The sequence below is a fragment of the Antrostomus carolinensis genome, unplaced genomic scaffold (assembly GCF_000700745.2).
Source record: "Antrostomus carolinensis isolate BGI_N321 unplaced genomic scaffold, ASM70074v2 scaffold5619, whole genome shotgun sequence".
Classification (NCBI taxonomy): domain Eukaryota; kingdom Metazoa; phylum Chordata; class Aves; order Caprimulgiformes; family Caprimulgidae; genus Antrostomus; species Antrostomus carolinensis.
In genome coordinates this window covers 17,350-29,704 of record NW_010336297.1, presented here as the reverse complement: position 1 = coordinate 29,704, position 12,355 = coordinate 17,350, and the positions used below count along the sequence as shown (strand labels likewise).

Genomic DNA, 12,355 nt, shown 5'->3' with positions numbered 1-12,355 from the left:
TGTGTGTTTTCACTGGCTACAAAGGTGCCCAAGAGCCATAGTGTAAAATGGGTCCATAAAAGTCGTGGTGAGGAGATGGTATGTCTGTTAATGTCCTGATGCACATAGAAGGATAAAATAAACTTCATAGAGGTGCAGAGGATGTTGGAGAGCAATGCAGTTTTACACATACTTTTGCCAAAGGGTTAAAATATACAGCTTGTACATTATCCTGGCAACTGTTGAACTGGTTACACAGGTGTAAATGAGGTTTATTTTTGCCCCATGTTTTGGGTGCTCTGTTGCTCTGGTCCAAGATGTGGTATTCTGTGATGTCCACGTAGATTACCAAAATTCGCTATAATTTAATTTTATCAATTCACTTTATCAATTGAGTCCAATTGCTTTCTAAGCACACATCTTCTCACTGCATAGGTGAATGCATTTAAGAAGGATTTACTGCATTAAGTGTGTGATCATATGGTGAAGCAGCTGAATGTTTACAGCAGTTCTACAGAGCTGAACCAATGTGTGTGTGATTTAGTTCACAACTAATATGTTTTGCATTTGGTACATCCCTGGTAGTGAGCTAGTATCTAGGTTTAAACAAGGGGAGATTATTTCACCTGTTGTAATTTCCAGTCAGCTCTCAAAATAAGGGGTCTGAACAATAATGCATGTTTCAGTTAAATAAGGGATTTGAAAGAAGAACTCCAGAGAAGTATGAAATGTTTAATCACTGCATCTGATAGCGAAGAGGAGTATGGGCAAGGGCCTGAAATGCACAGAATGGTCTTCAAGCAAAGGGCCCGGTTTGTCTCCTAAGGATGACAGACAAAAGGACACAGGACCTTCAGGGCGTTGTCCAAAGCTCTTCTATAACTTGTTCCTGGCAGATGCTAATTTTGAGAGAGATAGAAGGTGACTGCAACTTCCGAGTCAGTTATTTTAAAGTTATTTACTTCCAAAACAGTTTTATGACCACTTTGCACTGATCAGCTTGATCTAGAGGATCAGACACTGGGTGTTCCTGCTGGCGGTTTGGTCCCCAGGTGTCCTTGGTGGTGTCTGGGCTGGTGTTGCACTGCACGTGATTCTTCGAGGATGCATTGCAGAGCTCTGCCTGTGGGTATCTGTGCAGCTTTGTCTGGACTGTGTCTAACTGTACAGAGGAGATCTGGATATATCCCGTCTGTAATGCTGGATTCTATGTGCCCAGCATGATTTTATGTGCTTCCATCCCTGCTCTTTTTCTGTGGCTCTGACTGTGCATCAGTGCAGGGGAGCTGATGACTTCACCTCGCTCTGGAGTATTAAGGAAATACATATGATAATAAAGCAGAGGTTTTCCTTTATAACTGTCCTGGAGTCATCTGTGTTGTGTACTACGCACATCAAGAGACTTTTTTTCTTCCTCTTGCTCGTAGCTTTAAATCCTCCATGCACAAAGGTTATTGTCCATAAAAACTGATTTGGAGTAGCTGCTTGTAACTCACCCACCATTTTTCAGTGTTATTTTCCTGGTATTTAGCAACAGCAGCATGGGTATGTACATGGATGCTTAATTTGCATGTGATGGTGTTGCTGGGAGATTTGAGACAAATTTACACAAGTGAGGGTCTTCAAAATATTTAGGGGTGTAGGCTGCATGAACATGTCTTGCAACTGCACCATTGTGGTCTCAGTAATACTGTGGCTAAGCAGCAGCTCTTCATTCCTAGAGGAATAAATTTTTGGCATGATGCAGAGAAAGAAGTTCATGCAGAATAAGGTACTTAACTGTCACAGAAAGTTTTGGTATCATGAGTTGACTATAGTTAATGCAGTGAAGCTTTTTGTTTGCAAAACACTGGAATTTTTTTATTTCCATAATTCAAATACTGGACATTGATATGTGTTTGAGATTGTGATAGAGTTTGGGTTTTTTTGTTTTGGACTTTGGAATGAGAAAAACTGTTTTAGCAGTTGCTTGTGTAGAGTACTTGAATCCAGTGGTCCAATGATTAGTAACATGTCCTTAATACCACCTCATATAGGAGATTCATTCACTCATTTAGTGACTCCACAAAGTTGTCATTAGGACCTTGCTGAGCACAAAAGTAGGAAGGAAGAGGAACAAACCCGGAGTTAGTAATTAATACTCTCCAAGTTAGTAAAATGTTGATTTTCAGCAAGGATGATGTTAAGGATTTATACAGCTAACACTTTGAGAAAGTCCTTATGTGAAATGCTGTCTTAGACTTGATGAAACCTTTTGAATTGAGATGGATTTCTGCTCTATGCAAAAGGAAAAAAAAAATGCTATTAAATGCTTGATTTCATTGGGAAAAAAACAAAAACCAAAACACCTTACTAATCTGAATTAAGGGAAAATGCTGGTTGAGACTTGAATTGCAAAAGCACAATGTAGCAGCAGTGCTGGCTGAAAATAAGGTCATCCTCTGTGGAGATCCACAGTTTTGACAAAATGTACTCTTGATTGTTTCCTGCATACAGGACGGGGTGACATTCAGCCCCAGTTGGATAGTGCTTTACAAGATGTCAATGATAAGTACCTGCTGCTTGAAGAAACCGAGAAGCAAGCTGTCAGAAAAGCTCTGATAGAGGAGCGCGGTCGATTCTGCACCTTCATCTCGATGCTGCGGCCTGTGATAGTAAGAGCTCTCCATTTTAAGTCCATGCAATTCACAAATCGGATAAGTGGCCAAAAGCCTCTAAAAAGAGTAGCTTGTTATGTCTTACAAATGAAGCTCTAGAGCCATAGAAAGTAGCCAAAATTCAACCTGTGTCTCTGCCTAGAAGTGGAGAGAGTTGGGCTTTTTCTTGTCTGCATTTGAAGTAATTCAGCGACAGAAGACACCAAATGCTTTCAAGATGACTAATGGGAAAACAATGGGCACAAAGACTTAAGTGGGCTTGAGTTCCCTGTGCATACGGACCTGAGATGTTGTTAATGCAGTTTTTTCCACTGCTTTTTTTCTTAACATCACATTTTAATATAAATCTTCCTTACTCCTACTCCAGTGCTAGGACTGATAAATGTTTCAAGACCTCCCCTGAGTATATAATGACATTATCTGACAGATTGCAGGCTGCTTCCGTGCAGTTTTCTGGCAGCTCTTTTCCTCCTACATGACAGCTTTTTCAGTTCATTGAAAAGGTTTAAGTATATTTTCATAATCTCAGGTTGTCTGGAACCTGGCGATGAATCGTTTGTGGCTTTGTGCAAGCATGATGCATTTCTGAAGGGTCTCCAGCGTACTGGGAATATGTTCCCAATGCTTGTTTACAGAGAGCATCAGTCTCAACAGAAAGCTGTGGTTAGAGAAGTAGGGAGGTGACAGCTGAGCAGACTCTGAGGACCTGGATGAAATTACCATGGTAGCTAAGGGATTGCTATGGTAACTTACGGTGCAGGAATCATCTGAGTTAGCTGTTGATGTAGCTTGAGCTAGAATGAATCATAGATGTATTAATGCCCTGTTACCTGTGTAGTGTCTTTATCTCAAAGTTTCCAAAAACTAGCAAAAATATGAGTTTTAACACCTGTTTAGTTTCAAGGTTAAAATCCTTAGGGCACATTAGTGAGTATACCTGGAAGAGTTAAATCTTTTCCAAATGCAGACAAAGTGACACTTTTTCTGAAGATGTTACAAAAAGAAGGATGAGACATTTATTTCATTGATGAGAGAAAGGATTTCTTGGCCTCAGAACTTGCAGCAATCTTAAAGTAGTTACAAAACTCTAATATTTCCAACCTTCTTTCATAAGTACTGATTGCTTAAGGGGCAAAGAAAAAGCAGCTCAGCTGAGCATTCCCACCGTCATCAGCAAAAAAGAAAAAGGTCATGTATTGTGTTATGGATCTGATTTTTAAAACCAAGGCTGTGATTATCCTTACTCTTTTGTCTTTTTCAGGAAGAAGAAATATCAATGCTAGGAGAAATAACGCATTTACAAACCATATCAGATGACCTGAAAAGTCTCACCATGGATCCACACAAATTGCCATCTTCAAGTGAACAGGTTAGCTCTTGTTACCTGGAAAACATTTCTATTTGTAGCTTGTACTGGTTTTCCTTTTGTGTTATAAGAAATATTGTCTACTAGCATTTAGTGGCTTAATGTTATGCTTTGTAGATGCTTGTTTTGCCAATTGATGGGGCTGGCAAAAAGAACACAGACACCAATTTAATACTAGAAACAAACTTATTTTACTCTAGTTTAAAACAGGGAAAAAAGAAGAATAAGCAAGGTACAGAGTTAAACAGGGTAATACACTTAATCATTACTACTTAAGAGAAAGCATAATGATTAAGAAAGATACATCACCAATTGCCCAAATACTTATTGTCATCCGCATCCTGTACATCAGCTGGGGAGCCCCATCACAGCAAAGGATCTGGAGAGCCTTTCCCCTGTGCAGTGCGTCCACTCATAGGTGAGGTCTCCATCTTTGCTGTGAAAGGGTCCTGCTTTTATACCATCTAACAAACAAATTACGCATACAGAAAGGCACAGGAACATCTGGTGGGTAAGTTTCACTTCACACGGGCACATCTCAGATTTGGCCAGGATCCGAGATATGTCTGAAAAGCTACTATTTTGGTATTCTGCACCTGGCTTTGAATTGTAGGAGGAAAAGTCTCATTCATGTCTTATTTCATGCTGATGTGATACGGGTTGGGAAAAGAATCTCACAGTTGCATTTCATGCTACTGTGGTGCAGGTTGGGAAGATCATTCAAAAGTCAACTTTAATTTAAGGTTTATAATTTAAGCCTTTGTATATCAATGCTCCACTGCAACAAGGTGATTTTTAACCTAAGCAATTTTTTAAAAGTGATTTTGAAGTACAAGCTGAGTGCTGCTGAAGTTTTTTGTGAGACCAGAGTGAAGTGGTAGCAGTAGCACTTTGAAATACATGAACATGCCCAATTTCTGCTGAGGGTACATGAGGAATGAGTGTCATCTCCTCACCCTACATTTGAGCATCCCTGTCTTTGTGTGGTTACAAGGTTGCTGGGATGAGATAGCTTGCTGAAGTCTAACATTTGAACATTTTTCCATGCTGTCCTTAAAATTCATAGGAAAATGTGTATCATTAAATTACTCCAAATAGGACCTTTTTCTCCAACCCTGTTGTGTGAACTCAGTTTCCTTGTCGTACCTTAATCACCTTTTCACTGACCTAGAAGTGTAAAGGAGGGAAGCTCTGTTGTGGGTCAATATTGGATCTTTGATTATTTTTTTAAAATGTGTCAGTTTTTAGACTTTAAGGCTGTAATACTTTTTTTTAAGGAACCAAAACCAAAACAGCTTACAGCATGGATAAAATAAATCTCCAGTTTACTTTTTAAAGACTTTTCCATTCAAATCTGAACTTTCCTTCTGTGATACCAGCCCTAGTGTTGAAGTGTGGTAGTTCCTGGAAAGCCAAGGATGAAGCTGAGTCTCCTGTGTGATATACAGTGTAATTCTGGAAGAGAGCTGAGACTGGGTCAATTGGCACTGCAAGTTCGTAGTGGTGATGAATGTTTTGTGATAAGCAGGTGCTTTCTGTTAATAGGAAACAAAAATTTTCCATGTCTTTGATGCTATTGATTATCTTTCATCAGGTAATTTTAGATTTGAAAGGTTCTGATTACAGCTGGTCTTATCAGACTCCTCCATCCTCTCCCAGTACTACCATGTCCAGAAAATCTAGTGTTTGCAGGTAAGTAGACTGGTAATATTTAATTTTAACCTGTTTGGGGGCAAAGGGAGGCAAGTTCAGACTGCGGTATGGATTTGTATGCATACTTCAATCTTAAATAACAGCTCTTACTGAAATCAGTCCCTCATGGTCTTTATTTGTTTAAGTGTGTGACTGGGAATATTAAAAAGGATGGGCATGACTGAACAACTTTTGAACTCAAGACAACTTGAAGGTGCTTTTGGTTCAGTTCTCTTGAATCCATTTCAGATCAAAGAGCAGACTGTGTAATCTAAGCTCTGCGACTGATCATTCATAATTTCCTTTTCTGTTTTTCATGTGATGACTTTTTAGATTATTCTAAGTAGCTGTTACTAATCAGTAAGTTAAACTGTTTGAAAAGGAAAAACATCCTTGGCAAATGCCCTATCAGTCTGGTAGATGGAAATGCTTTTTTTGATACAAGTTTTTTTACTGTTTAATGCTGTCTAATGCTGTCCCGAAATATGTTGAAACACTGGATTCTGTCTATGCTTTCTCTGTAAAAACTGTTTTCTCTCATAAAACAGTTTATTAGCGTGTTGCCCCCATACCCTGGTGTCTACATTTACTCTTTCCTTTTACTGAAAAGGAAGATATCCTATTGTGTATTCTGCTCAACACCTTTCTAGCTGCTCTCCAATGATTACCTTTTAGTTTGCTTTATGAATAATATACTATAGGTTCCCTGTGTATGAGCAAAGTTACCTATAGCACGTCAGAGCAAGTGAACATGACTTCTTCTATGTACCTACTTGTCTCTGCATGCAGATATATATAAAAAAAACTTAAGTGCTTTTATATATATATGTAAAACCTTGCATATTTAGAGCAATGAGCACAGGCTTAAAGATGCAATATCCTGAAGCTGTAAAAGAAAATGGCAAGCCCCCCCCCCCCAAAAAATCTATCAACTGTTCTAATCAACCTCATCTTCTTGCGTGGTAAAACCTGTATGGCAACAGACTTGTGTATGGGTAAAAAAAGGCAGAGCTCCTCTTCCCCCTGCTCTAAGCAAACTTGTATACCTTCTGTGTACCTGGCATTTGTGAACAGGGGGTGCAGTCCTCACCCATGTATCCTCCAGAGCCATCCCTTCAGGTAGTCAGTGGGCTCCTGCCAACAAAGGTAGGAAGCTGCCTTCAGATTGATGTGTCCTGCTAGTCCTGCTCAGCCACCCCAGCGGGAAACTTCAAAGGCTCCCACATTGTAGCTGGCATGTCGTTGCTGTCATTCATGGATACTGGAGGTTAAAAATCAATCTCTTTGAAAAATCAAACATTTTTTTTCATGGATATTAATTTGAGGGTTTAATTCTCTGATTGTCTTTCTTACTAACCAAAGCTACATACCCAAAGGCTTGACTTCACTCAATATGCCATCACATGCTTTTTTTTCTGGTAGAAAGCGTGAGCGACACTTGTCCCAGGTTCTCTGAAGCATGAAGTTTTGGTGATACTCTCAAAAGTCTCCCAGGCTGGCCTGCTGACTGGCTGCAATGGCATGCCTACAGGCAGACTTTTAGATGCACTGTGGTGGCTTTGGACACCCTGCTGGAGACCCCATTGAAAACCTGGGCTGTGATGCAGGAGCAACAAGGTGTAAGTCAGGAACAGGGGGGAGCCATCAGCAAGTGCTGTGCAAATGCTAGAGAGGGCATGTAGTGATCCCTTCATCCCTAACCTGACTTTGAACTCTGAGTGGTTACAGAATTTGATCATTTGAGTGAAATTCAAGGTAAAATGCCATTTTCTCTCTGGTCACAAGGGATACTGCAGCTGCTTACGGTTCTTTACTGATATATATGTGCATATATATATATATATGTATATTTAATTTATCAACATTTTTTCTTTTCCGGTTTATGCTGCCTGTTGCTAGAGACATGTGGAATGTTAATTGTACCGTATATGGGTCTCTCCCCACCCCTCCCTTGTGTCTTTTCCTCTCCCCTTTCCTTTCTTTGTTCCTTTTGTCTCTCACAGCAGTCTGAACAGCGTTAACAGTAGTGATTCCCGGTCCAGTGGCTCGCACTCGCACTCACCTAGTTCACACTATCGCTATCGCAGCTCCAATCTGCCTCAGCAGGCACCCATGAGGCTGTCCAGTGTGTCCTCCCATGATTCTGGATTCATGTCCCAGGATGCTTTCCAGTCCAAATCGCCATCCCCCATGCCACCAGAAGCACCTAACCAGGTACGTGCAAGCATGAGAACACAAACCTGAGCGTGAGCTGGACTCTGACTTGGCTCACTTTTCACAAAAAGGATCTGGTGTGGTTTTGGGGTACCTCGGAGCCAGGTTAAACACTGAGGGTAAGGTTTGCCTCGCTGCACTTCATCCGTCTGAAAGTTGGGCCTCTAGCTGGAGTGATTTGTGCTGTGATTTTGCAGTTAGCACTGAAGAAAGCGCTGAGTCACTCTCGAGGGATTTGGTTTTCACTCTGGCTCTGACGGGAGCCTAGATGCCTAACTTTCAGATACGTGCAGAAGAGAAAGAGCAAGAAGTCCCACCTTACAGGAGGAAATAAATATTCACTTTACCCACTGAGGTTACCAGTTAATATCCTGCTCAGACTGCAAGTTCTTAATATCTGGTGGCTGTTTACTCTTTAATGGACAAATATCAATGCCAGAAGAGCCTTCTGACAGCCTTCGTATTGATACTGGCAGCTTAGGCATCAGAGAGACTACTTTTATTCCTCTCCTGCAAAGAGTCTGGAGTACTCAAAATGCCATTAGTGGTATCATATGGAATTAGTTTTGCTGTTTTCTTTGACATCCCTTTCTGTGGAAAGGCTTGCTGTTTTTGACTCTCCATTGAGCACCTTGCAGAAATAAGGTTTCTGCATGAAAATGAGAGGTATTTTTAATCCTTTATGGAACTCATAAGAAATTAGTGTTTGTGTTGTTGTATAGGGTAGTGTCCTGAACCCAGTCAAACTAAGAGAATTTCACTATAAATATAAGCAAAACTTTTCCAGAGCATTTTTTGGTCTGCAGAAGGAAGTTGCTGCTCTACTTGTTCATAGCACCACTCCTATAAAACCTATCTGGCCACCTGCAGGTGGAGGTTTGCGTGCCTCTGTGGCATGTATCTTTCACCTGAATTGTCTTTTCTATTACAGGGTTTTTTTGACAAATCACATGGCAACTGCATTATTTTTTAAATAGGGCTGAACTAACATCTCACATTATAAATTCCATCATAAATCTTAGTTACAAACTGAAGGGGGCCTAATATCCTACTGCTGAGTATCACTCACTCTGAGGTCACTGGAGAAGATTGTCCTTTAGATTAATAAATGTAGTTGCACTCATTTTCCTATGTTGGGGAGTCCATGGTTTTGTAGGCAATAGTAGCTTTCATCCTCACAATCAGTGAGCAGCCAACAGTTTAAGTGTTAGCAGTGACCAAGTGCCACCTGCACACTTAAGCTACTCCTAGACCAGCTTTGACAGCACACAGACCCTTACTTTTTGCAGAACATTTAGTAAGTAGCACCCTTATTGAAATTTTTAGGGTATCATCCAGAACAACACTAGTTCATTTAAGCTTGGAACATGTTCTCAAGGGAAGCTCTACAGTTTTTTAATATATTTACCTCTTTCCTTTTAATAGAAATGCTTTGTTTTCAAATGAATACATCTTCTGCACTGTCCCCAGTCTGGACACATCAGCATTTTTTTATAGATGATATCCTGAAGAACTTTGTGCACACTAATAAAATGAATGTTTTGTTTAGATTGGCTATGGCTAACCTAAGTGAAATGCAAAAAAAGTAAATGAGCAATAATAAAGTAAACTGGAATAGTAACAAGGTAAGGAAGTTGACTTTTAAGATATGTACTTCAGTTATACATGCTGGCATCATCTTGGGTTTTCATAGTATCCACTGCACCTGCATAAAAGGGCGGTAATCTACATGATGATGCTATGTTTGCAGATGAGGATGTAACTTTGCAATGGCCCTTAGCATGGAAAAAACCCAACACCTCTCTTTGCAAGTTCCCCTCTTAAGCAGGGGAGAGAACTTAGGCCGGTATCAGCTGGCAGAACATCGTAAAAGTTGATGGGAGTCATGCTGATTTGCACCAGCTAAGTTCTTATGCTTCCACTTCATTTTAGAAACTGTCCATAAAGTTGCAAACTGGTCCAAGCATCACTTGAGCTATTCATGAGCTGTAGAAGGCTGCAGCAGCGTGGTGTTGACTTGACAAGCATAGTGTGTTGGTATAACAAATAGGTATGTGCTCTGTATGTCTCTAGCTCTGTATACCTTTACGCAGAGGAAAAGGTAACAGATCATTGCCTGGCCGCTTCATCTTTGCTTAAGTGTCTTGCTTTATATGTTCAGCACTAAGTAAATTGTGTGTGTTGTGCTGACAAATAATTGTGATCGTGAGCTTACCGAGAAGCTGTTCAATTTCCAGCGTTATTTCATGTTGTGTGTCTCTAACCAACTGACAGATCTTCCTTGTGGCAGTGTGCTTTTGAGGCTCGGTGGGGAGGAGCAGCGATACCAGCTGCTGACTTTCTGAAACACTGATGTCATTGTTACTAGTAGCAACACTGAGACAGCAGAAAAGCGAGCTCTGGAATCAACAAAGGAAATTAAAAGCTATATATCCTGCGCAGGTGGACACTTCGCTGATGTTTGCTATGGCATCTACTGGCAGCAGTAGTTTTGAAGGCAACGAAGCCTGTTTTCTTTTAATAATGGATTTTTAAAAAAATAGAAGATGGCTACATAAAATTCCCGTATTATGGGAATGCGAATGTATGAGCTATGTGAAGCTTTTATGCTCTCATCTACATTTTAGTGAAGCAAGTGTCACTGAAAATTAAACTGAATTTATTCAAAATTACAGATGGGGCAGGGTGGGGAGAAATGTCGAACAAGGAATAAGTAGAGATTTGAACAAGATAACAGACTATACCAGAGGAGAGATGACTGCTGAAATGAAGACTGCTTTTCAGCCTGTAGTTGCTGAGTAGTAAGTCTTTACAGTTATCACACTCTGCATAGAATATAGGAAAAAGAGTAATTATAAAACCACAGACTCTTCCCTTACAGAGGTGTAGGATGATGTCTTTTCTGCAGCATTGCTGTTAACATACTGGGAGTGAAAGCGTTAGCCTGTGACAGATAGCTGTACATGTGGAAAGGTCACTGTAAAATGCTTTAATCTTAATTAAGCAGGTGCATTTGGGTAGAACTGAACAGCTGGAAAAGCATCCCAGGTCTCTTTCTAGAGCAGAACAGTTTCTCTAAATGCCCGATTTGAGGTCAGCCCTGGCCAGCATTGCCCATGGCGTGTACTGACACCATGTAAAGCCCTTCTAACAGACCTGCTGCTGGGAGCACAGAGTAGACCTTGGGTGAACATTGAACATGGCTGGTGCTGCTAAACCCACACTTTGCCCTATGTAATAGACAAACTGAGGTCTGGGGGTATCTGTGGGGGAGTATTGTGATAGTGGGATGGTTACGTTTGAGTTAGAGGGATGATCATAGAAGGATTCACTGGACTTAGAGTGCACATGCATGGTGGAAGCAATTATACAGTTGGATTTTAGAGGCTGCTCATAACTTTGTGGGGATGTAAGCAAGGGGAGAGAAAGCAGCAGATGAAAAAGAGAAAAAATATCTGTTGAATCTGTCCAATAGCAGAGGACTAAGTCTTTATTGTTCAAGTTATTCTGGAAGTTGCTTTTCCTAGACAGTGAAGGAGGGGAACTGAATGTGAACTTGCTTCTGCATGTACAGAGTAGCAAACGGGACAGATTCTGCTTTGGAGGAGACACAATTGCTTGAAATAGATTGAAGTTAGAATAGGGTAAATATATTGTTACAACTAGTCAGTTTTCCATGTAAATTAAGAAATGCTCCCAAATCAGACCTGAAAAAAAAAAAAAATCCAAAAAGAACCGAAAAATCTGTAAATTATCACCAGGTATTTCTTTCTCCTCAACTTCCTTTTTTAATTTTCCCAACAGTTTGTCCCTGACTAGAAAAAAGGGGTCAGTGGAGACATGTCCTGGAAGTGAGACAAATTGAGGAGGTGATCTTGAGTCACTCTCCAAAGCTTTTTGAAAGGTAACTGAGATGTCTTCCACTGAGGAACATTGGACCAAGCTCTTCATTAGGATTTGGTCTCCTGGGAAACTCTTGCCCAGGAGGCTCTATCTAGTAGTTGAGGAAGGGAAGGGGTTAAGAAAGCGATACTATATTTGAATGGAAAACATAGCAAACAAAGGATGCAAGTAATCCCACATAACTGCGGTCCTTTTATAGGTTAGTAGGACAACAGATGAAAAGTATAATCATACAGTCCAGTAGCCCAAAATACAGCTTTTTCTTGGTATCCTTGCTGGAATTCATCCATACCACACCAAGCAGTGGGACACTATCCAAGAACGAGCCATGGCACAATGTCTGAGAGACCAGATACCAAGCTGTGTATGTGTAACATACATTTGAAGAGCTGGTTGTTACTATGCAGAGCACAGTTTTATCTTCCTGATGATACTGTTGACTTTAAGCTTTTTTGCAGAAGAGATGGTTTCAGAGCAGAGCAGAACCACTGTTATCACGGCTGTGGGTGGAAAAATGTCCCAGGGTTAAAATAGCTAAAACAAA

General features: G+C 40.5%; 1 protein-coding gene across 1 annotated transcript in view; it reads left to right on the top strand.

The window, feature by feature from the left end:
• MTSS1 (MTSS I-BAR domain containing 1) overlaps positions 1-12,355 on the top strand; it is a gene marked incomplete at its 5' end in the record, with an annotated part of 109,933 nt that overhangs the window by 88,021 nt on the left and 9,557 nt on the right. The window contains 4 exons of the mRNA XM_029086680.1: positions 2,476-2,633; positions 3,898-4,005; positions 5,597-5,694; positions 7,698-7,908. Coding sequence (XP_028942513.1) covers positions 2,476-2,633; positions 3,898-4,005; positions 5,597-5,694; positions 7,698-7,908 — 575 coding nt within the window. The remainder of the gene's footprint in view (positions 1-2,475; positions 2,634-3,897; positions 4,006-5,596; positions 5,695-7,697; positions 7,909-12,355) is intronic.